The sequence below is a fragment of the Platalea leucorodia genome (assembly GCF_965183815.1).
Source record: "Platalea leucorodia genome assembly, chromosome: 1".
Taxonomy (NCBI): Eukaryota; Metazoa; Chordata; class Aves; order Pelecaniformes; family Threskiornithidae; genus Platalea; species Platalea leucorodia.
This window is the reverse complement of record NC_138823.1, coordinates 46,277,660-46,301,528: the sequence shown is the minus strand read 5'-3', so window position 1 is coordinate 46,301,528 and position 23,869 is coordinate 46,277,660. Positions and strand designations below refer to the sequence as shown.

Genomic DNA, 23,869 nt, shown 5'->3' with positions numbered 1-23,869 from the left:
TCTGCTTTGATTGAACTGCCAACTTGCAAACTACCTTGGGTAAAGTTCCCAAGCTGTGGTGAACTTGGTAGTCTAGCAAATGTTTTTTATCTATCTGTATAATAGAAATTTGGTGTGTAAATTCAAAGGAAATTGTGTTAGAGAATAAGCTTTTTTAGGGTGCTGAGTAATACTGAAAATATAATAATAATACCAAAAATTCAGGGTTTAACTGAATGTCACTGCAACCTAGATTTTGTTTTATTTAATTAAATTGTGTGATTAGATTAGTGGATCAAGTTCTTCGGGCAGCCCAAAGCGCAGCAACTGATCATCTTTTTAAAACAAAGCCCCTACGGTTTAAACATCCCTGCCCTCTGAACAGTCAGCAAGGAGCTGGTGCGATAATGTTGCTATAGTGGTTGGTCTGTCCTTGCAGTGACTTCTTCACCAGAGAGCTCCAGCTCAGACAAGTTCCCGTTGCTTCGACTGTGCTGGGTCTATGCACAGCCACAGCAAACCGAGGCCAAACACAAACCAGCCAACCTCTGCGCCACAGCTACTCCATCCTTGTGTGGTTTTCCATTCCTCTCTCTTTCAGTCTCAAGGAGACTGATCTTGGGCTCACATCGTTCTTGCTGGCATCCCAAAGATCCTTGGAGGCCACTGTAATGTCATCACTTTTTTCCCATAGGACACACGTGGAAAATGGTGAAGAGGAGATGCTAATGGCAGAAGATCATGGGCCTGATTTGATTCATTCTCAGGATTTTAGGAGGCAATGCAGCATCAGCAGAAGCAGTTTAGCATATTATCACTGCAAGGAGGAGGAGAGAGAACACCTGATAGCCCATGAGAGTTTGGATTATTTGCCTTCACACAGTAAAGTTTATAAGAAGTGGCTACAGGAGAAAACATACAGGTAAACTTACCTTAAATACTGTTACGTTGCCTCTAAGCTATGGGTAATTTGGATGATCCAGGGAGATGCCTGATAGCAGAAGGAATTAAGAAAATGCTATTTATTGTTTTACATAGGAAAATACTTTAATAGAATGTAGAAGGGGGCCAAGTGTCAAGCAACTTTGATTAAAAGCATTTTTTTAAAGTGCTTATGCCTTTGCTCTTGACAGATTATTGAATATGCAAAAAAAAATTTTATTAACTACTCATTGCATACAACTTAAAAGGAAGAGACTTTGCAGAGGTTTGGGGGAATGTTCTCTTACTGCGACTTTTCTTGACATTCACTGCCTCTTAGTGTAATCTGCAGGAAACATGGTGTTTGCATCTCAGTAGGGGTGCTCTAGTCCTAGATGATACTAGAAATAAATCAGAAATTATTGCTGGTGCACAATTATTATTAGAAGTATAAGTTTAGGAAAGACAGAAACTAGAGGAAAAGGTTTGCACGTTTATAGGATAGGTGCTCAGTGCGTTAGTTGCAGTAGAAGAGAACAGGAATTACTTTGAAATGAGTTCTGAGTGCTCTACTGAATGCTTAATTACCAAGTCACATAATTGAGTTTTGAGATGGCATCAGTCAGCATCTGAAAGCAGATGGCACTGCTACTTACATGTTATAAAACCAAAACATCCAACCATGTTCCTTACCCAAATGGCAATGGCTTTCACCTGAAGGGAAGGCTGTGTCGAGTGTACGCTTTTTAAAGAGATATTGGCAAAACCAGCCTCTGTCTCATGCAGTTACAGTTAATAATCAAAGTGCTCTAAAAATGGAACTTGTATGTTTGTGAGAGGAAGCATGGCAAGGAGTCCTGTGCTATAGGCTGAGAGGTAACTGTGTTTTCCTATTTCTAGAAAAGAGTGGGATCGATGGCTGCTGATGGGGCTAATCGGAACAGCAGTTGGGACGCTGGGGTTTTTGATTCATCAGATAATTGACTCCCTCATCAAATTGAAATGGGACCTGGTGGAAAATTACCTGCAGGTGAGCAAGAGAAAGTCAGAGTGACCTCTTCTGTGTTTGTTTATTAGAAAACTCACATTGCAAAGCTTTAACTGGCTAGGGGTGCTGCCTGTCTACGTGGGTGTGGACATCAGATATCCTGTCCTGCTTCGTGTAGGCATGCTTTGGTGTCCTTTGCTACAATTTAGCCTATGGCACAGTATAATATCTGATGGTGTTCTTGTCATGAGATTGATGAAGGCAGTCTGTAAAATATCGTGGCCTTCCTCTTCCTCCTTGTACATAAGGGGCACGTGCTGCTTTAGGTATTGTTGACGTCCAAGGGAAGGGATTAGGTTTCTCTTAAGGTGCTTGGTGAATGTGGACCTGGTATCAGATACATTATTTCTTTCTATGTCTGGGGCAGCTATCTTTTGCTAATGCTGTAATAGATTATTGTGGGATGATTCATTTGTCCTTGAGGGATGTCATCACCTCTGTGATAATTGGGATGGTGGTGGTAAAAATCACTGAACGGCTAAAACCAATGTAAATGTTAAGGCATCTCTGACCCTGACTGCTTGTTTTTCTCACCTATAGAGAGAAGCAGGTGGTAAAATTTTCACCTGGTTTGTGATATCTATGGTAGATAGTATGAATACTGAAGAGCTGTTTGTGAGAAAGGGGATTTGAGCTTTTGTTCCAGCTGCATCCTGACCAGGGAGGGCCAGGCATCCATCCTGTCAGCCGGTGCTGAGGGGAGCCTGTATAACCATCAAGCACAGCTTGCAGCCAGCAGGCACAGCAATTTGTGCAGAAGGGGGCCAGGGACTGGGCTGACAGTGCTTTTGTGCTCGTCAGCAGTGGCAAGGAGATGCTGGAGATGGTCCCCAGCACCCAGGGGAGAAATTACCCCTGACTCAGCAGATGCCACAACCCAGAGCAAGCTCCCGAGGGATGGTGCAGCTCTGCAGGTCTGGGGCTGCGGGCAGTGCCTGGGGCCTCTCGCTGAGGCTGGAGCATGTCAGATGAGCTCCTTGTCTGCACAGATATGGTGAGACAGCTGACGCTGCTGGAATGCTGCAGTGGCTGGATACAGGCTCTTTAGGAAGGACAGACTGGGATGGTTAGGAGGGGCGGTTGCTCTTTTTTGTGAGAAAGCAGTGGGAATGGATGGAGCTCTGCCTTGGGACAGATGAGAGTCAGCTGAGAGCTTGCAGATCAGGGTTAGAGGGCACACCAACATGTGTGATGTTGTTGTGGGTGTCTGCTATAGACCACCAGCTCATGAAGAATTAGACAAGGCTGTCTTCAGACAATCGGAACAAGTCTCATGGTCACTGACCAGATTCTCGTGGGGGTCTTTAGCGAACCACCTCCATATCTCCTGGAAGGACAACACAGCAGGGCACAAGCAATCCACGAGGTTTCTGGAGTGCGTTGATAACAGCTTCCTGATATATGATCGAGAAGCCAGTGGGGGGACATGCTCTGCTGGACCTCATACTTACAGACAAGGAAAGAATGGCCAGGGATGAGAAGGTTGGGAGCAGCAGTGACCATGAGATGGTGGCATGCAGGATCCTGAGATGAGGGAGAAAAAGCAAAAAGCAGGATCACAATTCTGGACCTCAGGAGAGCACTTTGGTCTGTTCAGGGATCTGCTTGAAAGAATCCCAAAGGAGACCATCCTGGAGAGAATAAGGGTCCAAGAGGGCTGGTTGGTTTCCAGGGATTATCTCCTCCATGGTGAAGAACAGTCCACACCAATGACCAGGTGTTGTGGTTTAACCCTAGCTGGTAACTAAGCACCACCCAGCCGCTTGGTGGGTTAGGGGAGATAATCAAAAGAGTAAAACTGAGAAAACTTGTGGGTTGAGATAAACACAGTTTAATAGCTAAAGCAAAAGCCATGCATGCAAGCAAAGCAAAACAAGGAATTTATTCACTACTTCCCATCAGCAGGCAGGTGTTCAGCCATCCCCAGGAAAGCAGGGCTCCATCACATGTAACCGTTACTTGGGAAGACGAACGCCATCACTCCGAACGTCTCCCACTTCCTCCTCCTTCCCCCAGCTTTATATGCTGAGCAGACATCATATGGTATGGAATATCCCTTTGGTCAGCTGGGGTCAGCTGTCCCAGCTGTGTCCCCTCCCAGCTTCTTGTGCTCCCCCAGCCAGCTCGCTGGTGGGGTGGGGTGAGAAGCAGAAAAAGCCTTGACTCTGTGTAAGCACTGCTCAGCAATAACTAAAACATCCCTGAGTTACCAACACTGTTTCCAGCACAAATCCAAAGCATAGCCCCTACTAGCTACTATGAAGAAAATTAACTCTATCCCAGCCAAAACCAGCACAGCAGGATATCAAGCAAAAGGTGACAGGAAGCTCCTCACAAAACTCAAACATAAAAAGGAAGTACACAAGAGGTGGAAACAGGGACAGGTGACCCAGGAGGAATACAGAGACATTGTCTGAGTGTGCAGGGATGGGGTTAGGAAAGCCAAAGTGCACCTGGAGTTGAATCTGATAAGGGATGTTGAAGGGCAACAAGAAGGGAAGGAGGTGTCTACAGGTACATCAGCAATCAAAAGGAAGACTAGGAAAAACGTGGGCTTGTTGTTGTACTGGGTAGGGGACTTGGTGACAAAGAACTTGGTAACTTTTGGCCAAGGTACTCAATACCTTCCCTGAGGGAGCTGGCTGATGTCATTGTGAGGCCACTCTCAATTATCTTTGAAAGGTCATGGCAACTGAGGAGAGGTTCCTGAGGACTGGAGGAGGCCAGTGTCACTCCTATCTTCAAGAAGGACAAGAAGAAGGATCCAGGGAACTACAGGCCAGCCAACCTCATCTTGGCCCCAGGAAGGTGATATGGCAAATAATCCTGGAAACCATTTCTAACTGTATGAAGGACAAGAAGGCGATTGGGTGTAGTCAGCATGGATTTACAGTGGATAACAACCTTCTACAGTGAGATGACTGGAGCAGTGGATGTTGTTTATCTTGAGTTTAGCAAGGCTTTCATTGCTGTCTCCTACAACATCCTCAGAGACAAACTGATGGTGTATGGGTTAGCTAAGTGGACAGTGAGATGGATTTAAAACTGGCAGAACTGCTGGGCTCAAAGCCTTGTGATGCACAAAGTCCAGCTAGAGGTTGGTCACCATGGGGGTCAATGCTGGGGCCAAACACTGTTGGAGATCTTCGCTAATGACCTGGGTGATGGGACAGAGTGCATCCTTGTCAAACTTGCAGACAAAAGCAAAACTGGAAGGAAGCAGTGCTTGACAGACCAGATGATTGTGTTGCCATTCAGCCAACAGCCTCCTGGGCTGCATTAGGAGGAGTGTTGCCAGCAGGTCAAGGGAGGTGATTCTTTCCCCTCTATTCAGCACTGGTGAGGCCACACCTGGAGTACTGGGTCCAGTTCTGGGCTCCCCAGTAGAAGAGAGACACAGATGTGTTCTCCACTATTCTGTGAAATCAAGATAATGGAATAATGCTGCCAACTGCTGAAGGACAGATCTCAATCACTTCACAGAAATGGAAGGGAAGACTTATTCTGTGGAACAGATGAAGACTGAATATATCAGAGGGAATATCCAAGAAATGCACAAGTTTAGGTTTTCCATGAGGAAAGCATATATAATGCTCTTGGAATATTATTTCCTTGGGGTTTCTTATATACAAACTATACGTATGTTTATAAAATACATAAACAGTGGATGAATACACATGCATACATGTGTACATGCATTTGTATGTATATACATGCATGTGTGTATATATACACACTGAAGTATAAATAAAGAATATATAGAAAGAAACCACAGTTTGACTCCAGGGCAGCACAACAACCGTTACACACACTGTTGGTCCTGTTGTATTATAAAATTTGTCCTATTGTATTAAACTAATACAGAGGGACAGGAGGTAAGCTCTCACAGGCTGTGACATCAGTACAAACATGTAATTCCTGCCCTGGAAGACCTTCCCATCTAAATACCTCCTTCAGCTACGGATGAGCAAAACTCATTTTCATGCACTTTGCTTTGCTGTTTGACTGAGCTGCACGATGCACTTACAAAAGCCTTGATGGGACGTGGTGCCGGGAAGGCTGTGGTGGCTGGCTGTAACACTGTGACCTCAGAAATGCAAGGGATGTGTTTGACCTGCACGCACAGTGAATCACAGCTGAGCGCTGCAGGAGCTGAGGAGTTCTGGAGACAGCATGGCTGTGGTCAGCCCATGCACAAACAAACAAACCAAAAACCCCGGGAGACTGAAACGTGTTTTTTAAATGTGAGAAGGCCTAGTATGAGAGATGTCCTTTTAGTTAAAATAAAGCAGGGAAGAACTTGCTTGCCTATATTCTGTCTATAGCTAATGATAGCTGCAAATTCATAAAGGTAATTACCAATGTGAGACTTTGAAGCCTCCATTCAGGCAAAATGTCTCCTGAAGACACCACTTAATATTTTCTTGTGCATCTCCTTAAGGTCCTTTAACTCTGCTTCTGACCTGAAAAGGGGCTTGATGAGTAACAACATATCCTTTATAGTGTTTTTAGAGATGGGCAAGAAGTCCTGGAAAAAAGAAAAACCATGACGTGACTCTGAAAGTCATCATTCACGTTACCGTTACTCCTGTCCTTCTAAAGAGCGTGCACTGCATATTTTGGTTTTTCACTATGGTACACCTTCTGCCTGCAGAAATCTGTGGGATAAAAAGTCATTGAAAAGCAGGACGTGGTCTATGGGTGCCAATGTAATAATCTATTTGTCAACTGGACAGGATGGCAACATCCACATGACCTGGCTGTGTGCGCTTGGGTCTGGGCTGGCCATGGTGGTTCTCTCTTCGGGCTCAGTGCTGGTAAGTGTCATATCTCCTGCTCAACAAGCCTATAACGCCGTGGTAAAGCAAATCTCTTGCTCTTCCAAATACTGGTTAATCCAGTGTTTTATTTTTAAAAAACCCTCTATTATACAACCCAATGGGAGAGATCTTTCTTGGCCTTCAGCCTAAAGCTGGATTCCACCGCCCATAACTTGTATGAAGGTGTCTGGGGTGAAATCAGTGGTGGTGGTGATGCAATTTACACTTAGCGTGCAGTGTTTATAATATAAATACAAATGGCAGCTGGTGTAACTTGTGAAAACTTGGTGTTTGGAAGGGGCCTAAGCCAAAGACCATCAGTCCATATAAAAGTTACTGCTGGTTTTAGATTGATTTTTTAGCTGTGCTATGTGGGTATCGCTTGTAGCCCAGATCAGTACTTTTATGAGGCAGCAAGGCTAAAGCATTGAGCCTTTCTGTCATTTACTGTCCTGCTGTGTTCAATTTAATTATAGGCAGGCAATTAACAGCATAGGTGAGAGAAAAAGTGCATGTTTTACTGAACTTACCCTAAAATCCAGTAACAGTAGGAAAAGGGAGTTTGCTGTTACACGTGTAATAACTGACCGGTTTTAAGCTATCTAAAGTCTGAACTGACTGGACAAATCACGCAGGTTCACATGTACACCCTGCCATGTAGACAATCTGTGCAAAGACAAGAGGCTGGTTGGCTTCAGGGGGGATGGCAGGGTGCTGGGGCAGGGGCTCTTGTCAGTCCTTTTCTCCTCTCATTACCCCCCAGTACACGTATAGCAACACTGTTGGGAGCTTGAATTTTTGTGTGTAGCCAGGAGTTAGATGTGTATCTACGTTGCCTGTTAATTCTGGGAAAGTTTGTTCGTGAACAGAGCAAGGTGAGGGCTGGACTTAAAAACAGTGTCCATAGACGCATCTAACGCATCAACATATAGGGATTGTTGACTCTGTTTCTCTTTCTTTTTTTTTTTTTTTTTTTTTTTTCCTTTGGAGTTCTTTTGCCCAGCAGGTTCACCATATGGCTTGCCAGAAATCATTGGGTATTTGAATGGCACTTCTATTCAACATCTTTTTAACATCAAGACCTTTTTAGGGACATTTGTCTCATGTGTGCTGGCTGTAGCCTCTGGGCTCTTCTGCGGGCCAGAAGGTCCCATGATCCATTTGGGGTAAGAAATAGCAAACAAAAATTAAAGCTATCAGACTGAGGGTATGGGATTGCAATGTCTTAGTGGCAGTGCTGGCTTAAAAAACACCCTGCATTGGAAGCTCTTTTCACCTTTGCTGTCCCCTCCTTTGCATTAGCACAAATATTCATGCCATGCAGTGAAGAAAAATATTTTTTCACTGCGTGTTTTAAATACTGGCTTGGTTCCCTAGTACAATTCCCTGTGAGGCTCAGTAAGCAGTTACCTGGACAACTGCAGTCAGCTTTGTTTCTGCAAAGCAACCTGTCCCACAGCTATGGCCTGCTGGCGGCTTTGCATCTCATATAACTGCTTTTACCTATGCAAAGTCTGTATAAAAATGAAACCGGTCTCAAGTGGCTGCGCACAAAAAGGGCAACAATTTTACAGCCATGTGCAAAGATGCTGTAAGTGGCTGTGCAAGGTGCATAGCGATGGACAGCCAGGCCCTTGGTGTCCATGTTTCCAGCTTACAAACACGGCACCCGCTGGTGCCAGCTAAGGGCGATCACAGAAACCCAACGCTGCTTTGCAAGCTCTGCAGGTTGCAAGTCAGGTTGGAGCTGCTTGTTGTTCATGCAGTAGTGTAATACTGTGTTTCTCGGTAGGGAAAAGTAGACTTTATAGTCTTTTTGAAGGATAATGTTCTTATCCTCCCTTGCTATACACAAAGAAAGAGAATCTCCGTCATCTATTGTGGTCTGGGGCCTTGTGAGAAGGGGAGAGGAGGGTTGCCCAGTCCTGCTCTGTAGGTCAGAGTGGTTCTTAAAATTTACTGTGTTGCAATACAGCCAAACTTAGTAACTGCAGGCCAGATTCTGGGCTTTTCTGTTTTGGTAAGTGACATAATTTCTGTTATTCACCGTTTAGAGGAGAATCCTGCTGCACTTTATTACCATTATTAAACCCTATCTTGAGTAGAGATGGTAAAATTGGTCTCTGCTAATATGATATAGATTGTTTGTTGGCTGGTTTGCTGTTTTATTTCTGATCCTTTTTGGTTTTGGAAAGTATTCATCCTTGAGGTTTGTTCTCTTCCTCTTCACCGCCCTGACCAAACCCATCCTCCTCCCCACCACCCTTTCACATTTTCTGTTACTCCCTGGGTTTATATTTATTTATTTATTTGCATGGCGGTGCAGCACCCTAGGGGATGACTCAGATGTTCAAAAATAGGAGTGCATGGTTAGTCAGAGCAGCCACAAACCTTCCAGACAATGATTACCAAGGTTTAGCTTTCCCTTTAGGTTTCTTTTGTTTTCTTTGCTTGCAGGCATTTGTCTCCAGGAGCTCAGAGACTGCAGCTGTGATTTTTTTTTTTTTTTTTTCCTTTGTGCTGGGTTGGTAACAGCGATGCATGAGCCAAAGAATTGAATCATATTTCCATGAAGAAAGTCAACACAGTATTAACGTGATGTCTTTTCAAAACATAGGAATTAAGAGCTAGTTTAATTTAATTTAGCTGGAACCCTCCACCATTTTTATTAAACATAAACACACGTAAGTTGCTAAAAGCCTCTGAGAGATTCGTTAAGGCTCCTAATTTAAGTCTTGTAGAAAAGTCTTCCAAGATACAATGAATAGACTTTTCATTTCACTAAGGGTTTGGATGATTTTTTTCCCTTTTAAATGTAGTTTTAAGTGCTGCCTGGGAACACACTGTAATAATTTAAATCATTACACATCTTCTGTTGGAAGTAGGGCTGTTCTGACTGCCATGGTCATTAACCTGGGAACAGATGATTGAAATGATGGGCTATAGTCTGACGTGTCACCACACTTGGGCAGACATTAACATGCAGTTCTTCACAAGGCATTTCATGGTCTATCATCACAACACTCCTTGCAAAAGAGACATTTGAATCTCCAAGTCAAGAATCTGAAAGTCTTTAATAGCCTCCTGCTTTATGTCAATGAGACTTTGCATATTTAAAAGATGTGCTCCGCATTTTCCATGTTTAAATATATTGAAACCAATCTAGCTTTGCTGCTGCACGCCGGCTAAGGCTCTGTCCTCCCCTGCCTTTAAACTGTGGCTGATTTATGAATAATTTACCAAAAGAGTGCTCTCAATTATACAACATCACTTTTAGTGCTCTCCTGGGTTGTGGCCTGAGTCAGCTGCAGTCGGACACCCTTGGCGTCCACCTCCCAATCTTCACCAGGTTTCGGAATTCAGCTGATAAGTAAGTGATGGGCAGAGCTGTGGGGCTCGGGGGGGGCACCTGCCACCCGCCCTCGGCTCCCTGGGGGTGTCTGGCGAGTCGCCGGTGAGCCCGTTGCATCTGGAAGGGAAATGGAGATGCTGCTCCGGCAGCGTTCCTAATGTTTGTCGCTTTGGAATGGGGAAAAAGCCACCCACTCTAATTAAAAGAAAGTTGTTTAAATAAATGACTTTAAAGTTCTTTAATTAAAAGAAAGTTCCCAAATTGTTTTATTGAATGCTTGCGAAACAATACATTAATACTGAAGACCTTTTCCCATTGCCTTTTGGGTTGTATAAGGATGGAGAAAAATGCAGGATTTTTAGACAGAGGCTTTATCCTCAAATTAATGATGCTGGCCCGGGAAAAAAGAGATGATGGGGATTGCACAATGTGCACAGGGGGGCCTTGCTTTATTTGTCTAGTTTTGAAAAAGTAAATTGTTTGTGACAGTTTTTTAATCTGGCTCTTCTCTGCTCATGCGTGTCTGTGAGATAACTGTGGTAAGCTCTCTCTTGTGAACAGTTCTACTGAAATTAATGAGATTAGTTTCCAGAAAAAAGAAATTACAAACCAGTTTATGTCTTCTGGATGGTATTTATTGTCATGTTGACGTACAAAACCCTATACAATACTGTTTTTTTTTCCTAAAGCAAGGAAAAAAAGAAAGACTCCCATGTGTTAATTTCCTAAAGAAATACAAAGGATTCAAATGAACAGCCACTGTGAACTGTCTGTAGCTTAAAAGAAAATCAAAAAGCACCAAAGGGAAGATACGGGATCTCCTTTGCCTGTAGCCTTTTAAGATGAGTCATTTAAATAAATCTGAGATGTGCTAGTTAAACAAAATGCTAGACATGGAAGAAATCAGCAATTGCAGTAAGAGAAGCAGCGAGAATTTTTGTTTTTCTCTGCAGGATCCAGTTATAGTATAATTAGAAAGAAGCGTTAGCTTGCAGTCAGGAGCCACCCTGTGAGAGACAGGTTGCGTGGAAGTCCCCTTCACAGAGAGGGCTGTTGGTGAGCAGCAGAGACAAATGTCAGTCTAAGCGAGACCTCGCTTCTCTACAAAGACCAGGTGGAAAGACTCCCACTCCCCCTGTATCTTTTGGAGCTATTAAGTAGGCTCAAGAGATGTACCCTCTCCAACTACAGTCATAGGCAGAGCAGTAACTCAGCACGCGTTCGGATGTTGAAGGATCTTAAGATGTCCCTCCACCGCGCAGCTGTAATGGATGTGTAGGAGGGATCCAATTTCATTGTTGGCCCTACTGGTGGGACATGTAGCATGTACAACTGACTGCAGCAAGAAGTTGGAGGTGTCCAAGCAAAGCTTGCCCAGCTTTTACGGCAGCATACAGTACCTTTTGAGTTCCCCGCTGCTGGAAACAATGTCACTGTGAAGACACAGCGTGTAAGTAAAAATCCATGCACAAGAGCATCTAACTCAGCATTTGTGAGTTGGGAAATATCAAACATGAAGTTGTTTGTGTAGCTTTACTGGTGGGCTTTGTTAAGGGTTTTGACACATGAGCTCTCTAATCTTTTTCCTTGTTTTCTGTCCATTATCTTCATTGCCACCCATCTTTGTACTGATAAAATTTATGGACACCACAGAGAAGTCAAAAGGGCCCCCTAATGTTTGGAGATGACTCTGATCTGTTGGGGTTTTTTGCTGAGAACTTGGCATTTCTTAATATTAAAAATACTCAAGTGTTTTGTATACTTGTTGACTTCAGCTAGTGCTGACTGCTCAGCATTTCTGTAAATTATCCCTGAGGTCTCAGATAGCACATCCAGAGGATGCAAGTTTTATAAGCTGGTGAGCACTAGTGAGTAGTGCATTTTATGTGTCAGCATCACCCCATCCACAAAGGCTGGACTTAAACCTAATTTTCCAAGGTAGAATTCAAGCATGATTTTATTTCTTCTTTCTATATCATTCCCTCTGTTATTCACACTTCTGTAAAAATGTAACATTTGTCTGATGCAGGATGTTGTTTTCATATAATGAAATGGGTGCTTTGGAAAGCAAATTGTGTTGTGTGTGGGAAAATAAATAATAATAAATGTATAAAGGAAGACTGTCCATTAATGCCTTTCTTTACAACACTATAATTATTTTTCTTTTTCTTTTTTCTTTTTTTTTCTTTTTTTTTTTTTTTTTTCTTTACTGGAACTGGCTCATGGTGCAGATCTCTGCCATTTGAGCCCCTAGTGCAGCTTACAGCAACAGTAGTTCGTTGCTCTTCGGGATGTCTGTGAGCTCCACACCTTTACAGGGAGACAGACAAGGCATATATATTCCCTGTGGATTTCTCAGACATTTACAGACTGAGGCAGCGTGTTACACCTACAGGCTCCAGGGCTGTACTCAATTTATTCTCTAGTGAATCCCAAACTTTCTTACCTTTTTTCCCTGCAGTTTTTCACACCTGTGACTGCACTGTTTCCAGAGTGCGCAGCGGCACGTCTGCCTGGCGTTAGGCTGGTCGGTGCTAGTTCAGCATCTCCCTGGCATGGTGCAGTGGTCCCTGCGCGATGTTACAAGATTGAGGGTTTTGTCAAGGCCAGAGGTCGAGATGGACAGATCTGAACTCAAATCCTAGAGATGCAAGGCACTATAATAACCCCCAAATAAACCAGCAGGTCTTTAAATTCAGCCCCATAAACCCAGCTTTGGCAGGAAACTATGTTTATGGAGGGTTTTTGTTTCTGTTTTTTTCCTGTTACGCAAATTTTGACTCTTCTATCTGTTGCAGGCGCAGTTTCATTACAGCTGGTGCGGGAGCAGGGATAGCTTCGGTATTTCGTGCCCCGATCGGCGGGCTCTTGTTCACGTTAGAAGAAGTGTCTTCGTTCTGGGACATCAGGCTGGCCTGGCAAACCTTCTTCTGCTGCTTGATGGCTACCTTCACCACGGATTTACTGTCTTCTTCTCTCTATGGGTTTGTTTACAGAGGTCATTTTGGATTTTTTGAAGCAGAGAAAAGAATTATATTTTGGGTATGTACTGTGTGGGTGTGGGAGAAAATAGATGCAGGGTTTTAGGCTTGTCTCTCAGCATTGTTGCTGGGGGAGTAGTGGGGAAGGGGGACTGAGAAGGGCAAAGGATGGTATATGTACAATTATCAGATCAGTGGATATGGAAGCCTTTGCACTTTACATCTGGTAATCACGTACAACACAGAGTTGTTTTGTTCTGAATTAAAGTGAACAAATAGACAAAGCATCTACTGTTTGCTTATTAGCTGATCATATAAGTTATTAAGATAACTTTCTGTATTGGTGCTGGATAGGAGAGGGATACTTCGAAGTAAAGGAAAAAGCAGAGAAGCTCTTAAATAGGGTGTCCTCTCCTTCTGTAGCTGGCTTGAGCTCTCTGCTGTTGCTGCAGGCATTGCTGTACTGTGCCCCTGTTCCTTGGTGCTTACAGATTAAACATCTGAAAACATAAAATCACTGTTTGTTCATGGTTGCACAATGGAGCTGACCTTCAGCCTCAGCTATCTCTACTTCATTCCTTCCAGCATGACACAATCTTGATCTTTGAATTTTGCCTTGTGTCCACCTAAAAATAGTTGCCTTTATTATCCTGTCTTTTGCTCATTTTTATTGCAAGATTATTCAATAGTGATGTGCAAGTATCATGATCTTCACTTCTTTTTGCCTAAATATCCTTCATTGTATTTGACTTGAAGATCAACTAGAGAGCTAGTCTAGCTCTGGTCTTCCCAGTCCAATTTTTGCTACTAAGTAAATTTTTCCTAAGGTAATTCCCTGATCACTTTCATTGATCTCTGAATTTCTTCTGGCTTGTATCTCTTTAGCAATGCATAAACCAGAGATTATGGTATTTTCCACATGTAGGCATACCTTGGTTGGGAAAATGGACATCTTTTTTTGTGCGCATGCTGCCTGATATAATGATTTTGCATATGCTATGCAAAAGTATTTGGGGTATATTTGCTTTACCACAAGTTTAGTTGGGGCAAGCGGAGAAAACATTGATTTTCAACCCAAATCCTGTTTGTGGACCAACTCATAGCGCAGTCCCCCAAACAGTTGCAGTGACACAACCAAGAAGATAAAAATTTGTGGCAGAAAGGTGAGACTACATGGACAGGGAAGAGGTCAGACCTTCTGAAGCCAGGTTCATTGCTGAAGCCAAAGTATTGTGTAATGAACAGCTGCATGCACAGGGGAGAGTGGATTCACTTCAATTGCTATTTTGCAATAAGCATTGCTCTTTTAACACCCCTTACAGGATGTTTTCAGAAAAGGGAAGTGGATTCCGTCTTGTCTTAGTGTCATTGGAGGGAAAAGCTAGCTAAAATTACTATCAATGTGACTTCTAGCAGGGTTCAATAGTTTTTGGCTGTGTGGTACAGATAACCAGAAACATTTTCATTTCACTGAACACAGGGCTCAGGGGAAGTTTTACTTCTTTCATGTCTTGTGGCATTAACCAACACAGTTTACAGTGGATAAACTCCGAGTTGAAAGCTTGTGGTTATGTTTCTCAAGAAAAGTATTTGTTTTCTTTAGTTTCATTCTACCTAGCATAATGTTACAAGGGGAATTTATTGTACACCAGAGCATGAGATTTTCAGGAAGCTTCTCTTTATTTTTACGTAGACCATTGGATTATTTGTAAAGGTGAAACTTGCTCTGTTGGTAACAGATTTTTCTTGATGACTGGCCAAAGCCTGTGGTTGATACTACAACAAAAACAAACAGTACTCTGTGCCACGTTTCATTCCCAATGTGTGGAACACTCGCTTGACCTTACCTTTATTGCCACACACATGCAGTGTAATGTGCATATATTACTTTAAAACAAATATCTCGGTATATCTTTCCCTTAGGAAAAGTGGAGGTAGGGAGAGAAAACCATAAAACCATGTGTGTCCATTTTTAGTTTTAATGCAGGATTGGAATTAGGTAGAATATAATGCAAGATATTTGGATCCTGCAGTAAATAAAACAGAATTTTTCTACTTCAAATTAAATTACTTCTCTCTGAATTTCAATATCTTAAACATTAGATCTCTTTAAATCCTTTGGAAAAGGATGGATTTTGTTGCAGCTACTGGTAAAAATGGCATTATTGAAGTTTTGCTTAGTACCTACATATTGTGATAGTTGTAGTCCTGATTATAAGGCACAATACACCTTAAGTCTCTCCCTACCCTCTGAGACTGTACCCTGCAGGTGTTGGACTTCTTGTGCCTGGGAACGGCTGCTGGGATTCTCCCTCTTCCAGACCTGGTTTCTCAGTCTGCAGCACCCTATGGACCAACTCTTCAAGCTTGGCTGGATTTTGACCCTGACATTCTTCCTCTCAGGAAATACCACCAGTGTGTAGTACAGCCACCCAGTGCATTTGTTAAAGTCTAGGCTACTTGTAGCAAGAACAAGAATAAAATTAAGAGTCAAGGAAAAGAGGAAGAGGAAGAAAAAGAAAAAAGAGATTGAACAGTAAGAGGGCCTGTGCACTTGCTCAAGCAATTTAAGGAAGGCTGACAGTTTCTCCTATCTACTACCCCCAAGATTATACCAGCTTAGGTTTTTTTGCAGGCAACCCTTGACACGTGCCCTTACTGCTTCTTGCCAGGTAGCTTTTTGAGCATTTCGTGATCTCTTACTCTGTCCAGATCCTACTCTTGACAAAAAGCTGTGTAACTCTAAGCCTCGGCTAAGGAAATAGTATCCTCACAGCTTTTAATAGATTGCCACCGATCTGTTGACCCCTTTTTGTTGGCTGGAAGATAAAATTGAAACGTGACATTGCTCTCATCCTTGCTGCCTGTTGAGGAACCAAGCAGACAATTCCATTACTATTCCAGCTGCCAGATTATATTCTGCATTTGTTATTTGTAGTTCTGCGAGTTGTTCCAGATCAGTATCCATTTTCACAGTTTTATTTAAGTAAATTTATTTATAAAATGATCCCAATGCACATGGATGCAGGTTGACACTTAATAAATGAACTTTCCCAAATTACGATGTAGATATAGACACAGTGAGCAAAACTCTGGTTCATCAGAGTCTTTTGAGGTGTTCATTAAGGCCAATATGTCATGTTATTTGGATCTAACCTGAAGTGCTGAGTGCTTGTGGTAACTGCAGTGCATCACAGAGGTTTCTGCTATGTGTGCCGACACCAGTGTCTGCCTCCTGTGAGATGTGCAAGGAGTGCACCACCTCTCATGAGATCAGCTTTAAATTAATTAACTGAGCTCCCTAAACCACAAGGAAAGATTTCTTTCCTGTATTCCTGTATGATACTTTGTGGTATTGGGTTTTGTAAGAGAGGGTGCAATATTTCATGTCACTGGCAGGATGCTCAGAACATTTTTTTCTCTTTTCTTTCACTCAGGTTAAAAACTTGCTGGACATGAACGTCTTGGCCTTCATTCCGACCATCCTCCTTGGAATGCTTGGAGGTCTTCTGGGAGCTCTCTTTGTTTCCCTAAATATAAAGATTAATAAACTACGTATGCAGTTCTTTAATTCAATTCCAAAATTATCCCTTAGAAAAACAAGCAAGCTGTTGGAAACTGTGCTCATCCTTGTAAGTAAATAATATGGTTCTCTTGATTATATAATATTTGCAGTGGCTAATGAGGGCAGGTCATAAATTGGCTGGATGGAAAAGTGGATCTCACCTGCTGGTACTTGATAACGTGCAACAGAGTACAGCAAACATGGATTTCCAAAGTACATATAGGTATTTAATGTTGGTGGGTATATAAGAATGGAGAAGACATGTTTTGTTTTGTTTTTTTAATGCTTTAAGTATTTTACCTGTAGAGTTGCTCTCCGACTGCTGCTCTACTCTGATGATACTACATCAGCTTAGTGACACGTAGCAGTTACGTTGATGTGCTTTTGCATTTATTTGCAATCTATGGAGGGCTGTCACAAGTAGATTTCATCCATTTTTCTCCATTTTTCCTTGCTAGTGATTGATCCTCTCATTACCCCATACAGCTTGCTCATGTAGCAGAACCAGGCAGACATCCTCCTCCACACCTCTGCACCTGGGCACTTTTTCAGCTGTTACATTGGAAAGAACAATTAGGAGACTACTACCATAACCATATGTATTTTTGCCTCAAGACAACAAAGGAGATCTTTGCCTGTTGTGAGAAGAATAGATGCATGAAGAATAAATGTTGTGGAGGGTTTAAAAGTTATGGATAGGTATAGAAAACTTTCTGGAGCTAACTATGTATCTGGAGTCTCTTTTCGCTAGTTGTTACTGATGGAGGTCAGCCTGGAGCCCCAGATGTCCTGATAAGGCATGATGGGACCATTTTACCTCTAGGCTTTGGAGTTTCCATTTGGCATTGTATGGCTTTGGGAAGGGTCATGCCATTGGAAGGAAAAGGGTAGAGAGACAAAAGGTTCCCATGTTTTGAACATTTTCATAATTTCCAATTTCATGCTTTGGTTATAACTTAAGTATGTTGTTAAATGTGGAGGAAGGAAACCTTCAGAGCTTTTCTACTGCACTTTTAGTAAATTGTGCAAATTGGGCTTCTCTGCAAGTTTCTCTAGTGAATACCTGCTTGTCATAGTTTTTCTTTTTTTCCACCATTTCTGAGGAAGTCCTTCTGAGGAGTTTTCAGACCTTTTTAAGTGTTGAGATGACCTTTCTTTAGGGAAATTGGTGCACATCAAAGCCCCTTTCTTCTGCCCTCTCTTAGGCAGACTTGCCAGTATGTTTTATGTATGCTATATATATTCTTTTATATATACTATTTTATACTTTCTCTTCCCTCCCTCCTGGAGAGAGGGTTGCTCCATTGTAGACCAATGGGCTGGCCATATAGATGCTCTCCTCCCATCAGCCCAGACATGCCTTCAGCTGCCTCTACTCCGAGCCAACAAAAGGACATAAGCTTCAGGGAAAAGCAGTCACCTTGGCTCGCATCAGCAACCTAGATGATACCGGGAGGAAAACAATTAGTATTCTGAATACGAAAAGGGAAACTTTTGGAGCTAAAAGTGTGAATAACCATAGGCTGAGGCACATGGTCAATTCTCTGCAAGCTCTCCACAGACTGGACGTTTCCCATAGGTTGCACTATTTTTCCTCTCTCTAGGGTCAGAAAGAATGCATTTCATTTAGTCCTTGAAAGCTGTGCATGCTGTGGCAGCCCAGCTCCTCCTCCTCCTCTCCTAGTCCTGCTCCTTGCTCGGAGCAGCCTCCCGCTCGGTGGGTTCTCTCTTGGCACATCCGAGGTGAAATCTCACCTCCGGGAGGAGGAGGAGGAGGAGGAGGAGGAGGAGGAGGAGGAGGAGGGATCCCTGTGAAGGGACTCTGCTGGAGCAGGCCCATGCCATCGATGACATCTGGATTTTAGCTCCTCTTAGCGGCAAGATGTTGGCTTTTCAGTTTGCAGCCGTGTTTGTTCAGCATCTCGCTGAGGGGAGACACCTTGAGGAAGCTCACTCGAAGCTTCTTGCTTCCACGTTGGAAGGAGTGGGTAAGGTAGGTAGGGAAAATGGGGTTTCTCAGCTCTCGGGAGAGTCTTTCCACTGCCCAGCCTTCTTTTGTTGTGCTACAAATTTTTTCCCAAGTCTTGCAAAGGATTCGGGACTTTGTGCTGTTGAGCACTGCAATGAGACACCCTAACAAGAATCCAGTTTTCAAACCGGCAGGATGAGGAGTAGTGTCCCATGTGTGACTCCCGTTAGTCCTGTGTAAACTCCACCTGTTTGTGAGAGGTCAGGTTTGCAACAGTTATTATTTTAGCAATTTGGAGCCAGAGCTCTGTGTTTGACAGCCGCTTCCCATACTATTGGGAAAGGTTTGGCTTTCTCATAGTACCTTACAAAAACCTTGCACAAACTACTTAAACACATGAAAAACACACAGTTCCTTATTACTTTTTGGAAAAAAAAACCAAAAAAAACCCAAAACAGGCCACAACATAAGCCAACAAGACCCAGTATGTAAGAAGATACTATAGGATTAAACTTAAGATCATCTAGCAAAGATTTAGTGTTAGATGTAAAGAAAATGCCTCCTAAGAGTTATTTTATGTTGTTTAGGACGGTGCCTTACTGACTCCAAAAGTTCATGGAGCAGTTAGCACCTTGCCAGATCATACCTGAAACTGGGAGAACAGCATGTGTTTTGTAGGGCTGTAGTGCTTACAAGAGCTTTTCTGTTTATATATTTTTGTCTTCATCCTTTAAATTTTTTTTTTAAATACTGTTTTTTTACATGAATGTTGTAGCATGAACTCTTATTCAGACTGTTTCGCCTTTTTATTAGCTCTAGGAGATCCTACTCAGGTCACAGTCCTTATTTTATTATAACTTGGCAAAAAAACAGCAGGAAAGAAACTGTTTGATCTGAGAGAGAACCATACAATTCTTTTTCTTTTTTCTTCTTTTTTTTTTTTTTTATAAACTCACATAATCAGGCAACTAAAAGAAACTATGTCACAGTGACTTTAACCAAAAATAATCTTGTATAAACCAGTCTGCATTTAAACTTGGAAAGAACCCATCATGGTATCTTCCACACCCACAACATAACCCAGAGTACCATTCCTCTGACTGGAATTGAATATCTAATCTTCAGCCCATAGATTAGGCAAAGCCGTCTTCCTAAGTGCCCTTCTGCCCCTTGGCCTGCGTTTGCTTCTCCTCAATTCATCACCTTTCTCTCTGTGAGGAAATCACAATGCAGATAATATTTTGCCAAGAATCTGGCAGAGCTATCTTTCTAATTTTTTTATCATATTGACTAATGCTTCTGTTCCAAATGCTCAGTGTTTCCATGGGCAGGGTGAACAATTTAAGGATATATGCGTGTATACTTATATATTAAACTGTCAAATCTTTAAAAGGTTACTTGAAAGGATTATTTTTTTTTCTGCCTAGCTGTAAAGATAGGCTACTGCTTTAAATATGTAGCCACTGGCTCCAGGCTAGCTGTCCTTCTAGCTCCCTTTGGACTTTGGGGCTTTGGCAAAAACTTGACCTGGCTTTGAACTGTCCCAGAATGCAGCTTTTAGAAACAAAACCTGGCCTAAGCTTTGTGAAGACTGAACTACTTGCAGCTTCATCTATCTCTTGTAGATGTGCTCTGCCCATAAGCTTATAATCTTTGAGATACAGGGAAACAAAGGCCTGAGATACGATTGCCTGACAAATCGTCACAACCGCACGCAGCTGAATCTCAGCTTGAGAGTTTCTATAAATGTACTACCTGAGCTGTTTTGTAACAATCCACAGAGTGCATGAAAACTTGTGCTTGGAAAATATATTATTATTATGGCTGTGTATTCCAGTAATTTCTCTCCAGAAGTCTACTGAAATATTTTCTAAATCTTTTTTTTTTTTTGGGGGGTGTATCTTCGTTTATTTAGAAATGCAAATTGACCTCAACTAAGATAAAAATCTTAACATTAGTTTTGAATGAAATATAACTATGTTATGTTGAAAAATATGCATAACTGAAATACAGTCATCTCATGTAAAAAATTCCTTTGCTTTTGGCGAATGCAAAGCAGCCAGTGACAACACCACCTGCTGTGCTCTATTGAAAACATTTTTGTATTTCATTCATATTTACTTTAAAATGGGTATATGGAAAACTAGTAGAAGGACCTGATAAAGTCTCTTCATCCATTTGGATCGCAATGTCTGTGTCCCTACTGTATAGTTGTAATCTGCTTTTGGCATTATAGCTGTCTAGTATTGCTAGGATGCCTAGAAACTTCTTTCTGTTGATTACCTGAATGTTAGTCCTTTCATAACATCCTCCTTAAAAGGGAAGGGAAGCAATACGTTTGCAAGTTAGAAGCAAGCCTTTAGCTGTTCATACTGACCAGGGACTTCAAATTTGCATAAATCAGGAAGTAACTTAAATTGAAGCAGTGGGCTGTTTTTGACACACAGCATAATTTTAAGTACCAACCAAAAAACTAGGTCCTTAATGAAAGACATGTAGATCCCGAGTCCTTGCTGTGCACAAGTTGCAGTCTCAGGCTGGTAGCCTGCAAGGAGCTCTGGCTGAACGTGGCACGTGGCGGGGAGGCTGGGCACATGTAGAGCATCCCATGTGCTGCAGATCTTTCTCTCTGGAGGTAGCAATGGCTCTTGGTGACTGCAGAGTGGGAGGTCAAGTACCTAGTTGCAACAGTTGAGTCCCTGAATTAAGATGGGATGAATCTGGGCCTCACTGGCTGCTTAGGAGCAAATGCTGACCTTCTGGGATATGTGAGCAAGACAAAAGGACAATTTCCCTGTGGTAACTGCTGGCATTAGTAATTTTAGACACTTTTCTTTCTATTTTTGTCTGTTTCTACATCTCACGATAGTCTATTTACGTATTTTAATACCTGCAGGTGTGTACAACGACTGTTACCGTGTACTTACCGTATTTCTTTCCTTGCACTCCAGTCACAAGCGTGAGAAACTACCAGCTGAGAAACACCACAGGAATGTAAGTGGGGAGCGTCACCAGGAGCATATCTGTGTAAATACAATTATTAACCATTTCTTCCAGTTAGTTGTTACAAGGATTTGGGATGGAAAAATTCAAAAGTGCATCAGAGCTGAATGTTTAAAATGAATTCATGTAGAGACAAGAATCACACTTAATCTTTTAATCACTGAAATTTAATCACTTAAACTTTTCCAGTGAGAGGCATTTGCCATCATGTCAAATTAAAGAAAAAAAAAGGAGAAAGAAAGAAACAAAAGGGAGTTCAAAAATGAAAAGAGCCTGAAACGTGGCTGTTATATTTATCACGCAAGCACTTTTTAAATTTAGAATCCTAATTTTGATTTAAAAGGTGTATGGGCCTTATATATAGGTAAGCCTATAGTAAACAGGTTGTGTTTTAGCTGGAAAGCTGGAACTGGAAACTGAGGAAAAGCCTTCGTTATTCTCAGCTTCAGTCAGCTATTATTGGTGGAGGGACATGATTTGATCAGTCATCTATATAAGAACACCAATAAGTAATACATCCGCATGCCACTACAGCACAAACTGTAATCCGGGGACTTAAAATGACAAATATTGTGTTAATAAACAGGCAGGGAATATGTAGCTGAATGGCTAGGGACTTTATCGGTGATACAGTCGAAGAGATCCTTGAAGCTGATACAGGTTTTGCATTCTGAGTATCTTTCCTGAGAAATACCTATGGGGAATCCAGAGCAAGTAGAAAAAGAATTGCTCAGATTGAGGTTAAATGACAGCTTGATTTCACAGTCATTGCAAATGGTCACTACCAACTTGTAGTTTTACAAATTCATAAATTTGTAAAATTTATTAATTCCTCCTTCCAAGTGGGCAGTATCATATACATATATACATATATATATATATTGCATAATACTAACCGTAAATACTGAATAACCTGCCATTGGTGACTGGACTCTGAACAGCTTATTTAAGTATAGAGAAAGCAGACATACTTTCCCATTCTTGCCACCAATTCTAGACCCTCATTTGACTTGCAATACCTGGTTCAGTATTGTTTGTTGTAATATGTACTTACATATTCTTTATAGAAGCAAACTTTGTCACTTACTTAGTACCAGGACTTGGTGACTACAGGTATTTGGATTGCTACAGGAAAAGCTTTTTTCCTCACCCTGACATCCTTTTTTATTTTAAGGACTAAATGCTTACAAAATGTTATTTTTCAAAACAAAGCTATTTTTGCTCTAAAGGAAAAACATCTGAAACCATGATAATTTCATGGCTTTTTTTGTCTGTCTCTGAATCAAAAATAGTCAGGCTGATCCAACCTAGAGGATAGATGTCCTTCGTGCTAATTTTTCATTTGGTGTGGCTACAAGTTATAAAGAGTACATCCTGTTGAAAATGGATAGATCTGAAAGGAATTAAGCACCAAATTGCCATGAACTTTGCAAAGCCATGCATATGCTGAAGGTAGTGATGGTGTCTCTAGTGAGCTTGTGATAAGGTCCAAGACTAAACGTGGAAAAGAAGCTTATTCACTGTTTTCCCATTCTTAGAAATTTAAAAAGGGAATTACGATTGCAGTCGTGAGATTTTAATTAGGATCATTTAGATTTGGCTCACCTCAGCATAATCTGAGATTCTTAGTCAGTGCTCCAGAAGCAGATAAATATCATTAACCTTTGAAGATCCAACAGGTTAGTAACAGGCACCCTTGCCACTTTGAGATATCCAATAAGAACCATATAACAAAAAAATTGTAAGATGCTTAGTTTTGTCTTTTGTACTGATCCAACACAGTGAAGTGTATGTTTTTTCTTTTAAACCATGACAGTACAAGAGCTGCAGCTCCAGATGGGGCTGTATGTGGCTACGCCAGTATGACAGTGCTTCCTTCTAGCATAGCTTATCCTCATAAATTTATACTAGAACAGTGCTTTCAGTAGTGTTTTGTAGTACTTCCAGCAGGCCTTGATATTCCTAGGATAAGGAGGAACAGGAGGTTGTGGGGAGGCAGGAGAAGGAGGTAAAGAAGCGATGGGCTCCTGCCATTAGCAGGTCTCGGTACAGCACATGTATTCCTGCAGTGTGGCAGTGCAGTCCTCCCATTGGCACCAGGGAGAAACCTGTCTCTACTAAATATACTGATTTGAAACAGAAAGAGTTAGTGTACAAAACCCTGTGTGTAAAAAAGTCCTACATCTCCATTCTCTCTGCTTTGTTCTTTTTGCTCAACCGTGCATTTTAAT

General features: G+C 41.9%; 1 protein-coding gene across 1 annotated transcript in view; it reads left to right on the top strand.

Moving 5' to 3' along the window:
* Positions 1 to 650: 650 nt before the first annotated feature.
* Positions 651 to 23,869, top strand: part of LOC309598408 (chloride channel protein C-like) — a gene marked incomplete at both ends in the record, with an annotated part of 78,621 nt that continues 55,402 nt past the window's right edge. The window contains 8 exons of the mRNA XM_082328935.1: positions 651 to 901; positions 1,801 to 1,930; positions 6,685 to 6,765; positions 7,759 to 7,934; positions 10,046 to 10,138; positions 12,919 to 13,162; positions 16,539 to 16,733; positions 21,532 to 21,629. Of these exons, the coding sequence (XP_082185061.1) occupies positions 651 to 901; positions 1,801 to 1,930; positions 6,685 to 6,765; positions 7,759 to 7,934; positions 10,046 to 10,138; positions 12,919 to 13,162; positions 16,539 to 16,733; positions 21,532 to 21,629 (1,268 nt within the window). The remainder of the gene's footprint in view (positions 902 to 1,800; positions 1,931 to 6,684; positions 6,766 to 7,758; positions 7,935 to 10,045; positions 10,139 to 12,918; positions 13,163 to 16,538; positions 16,734 to 21,531; positions 21,630 to 23,869) is intronic.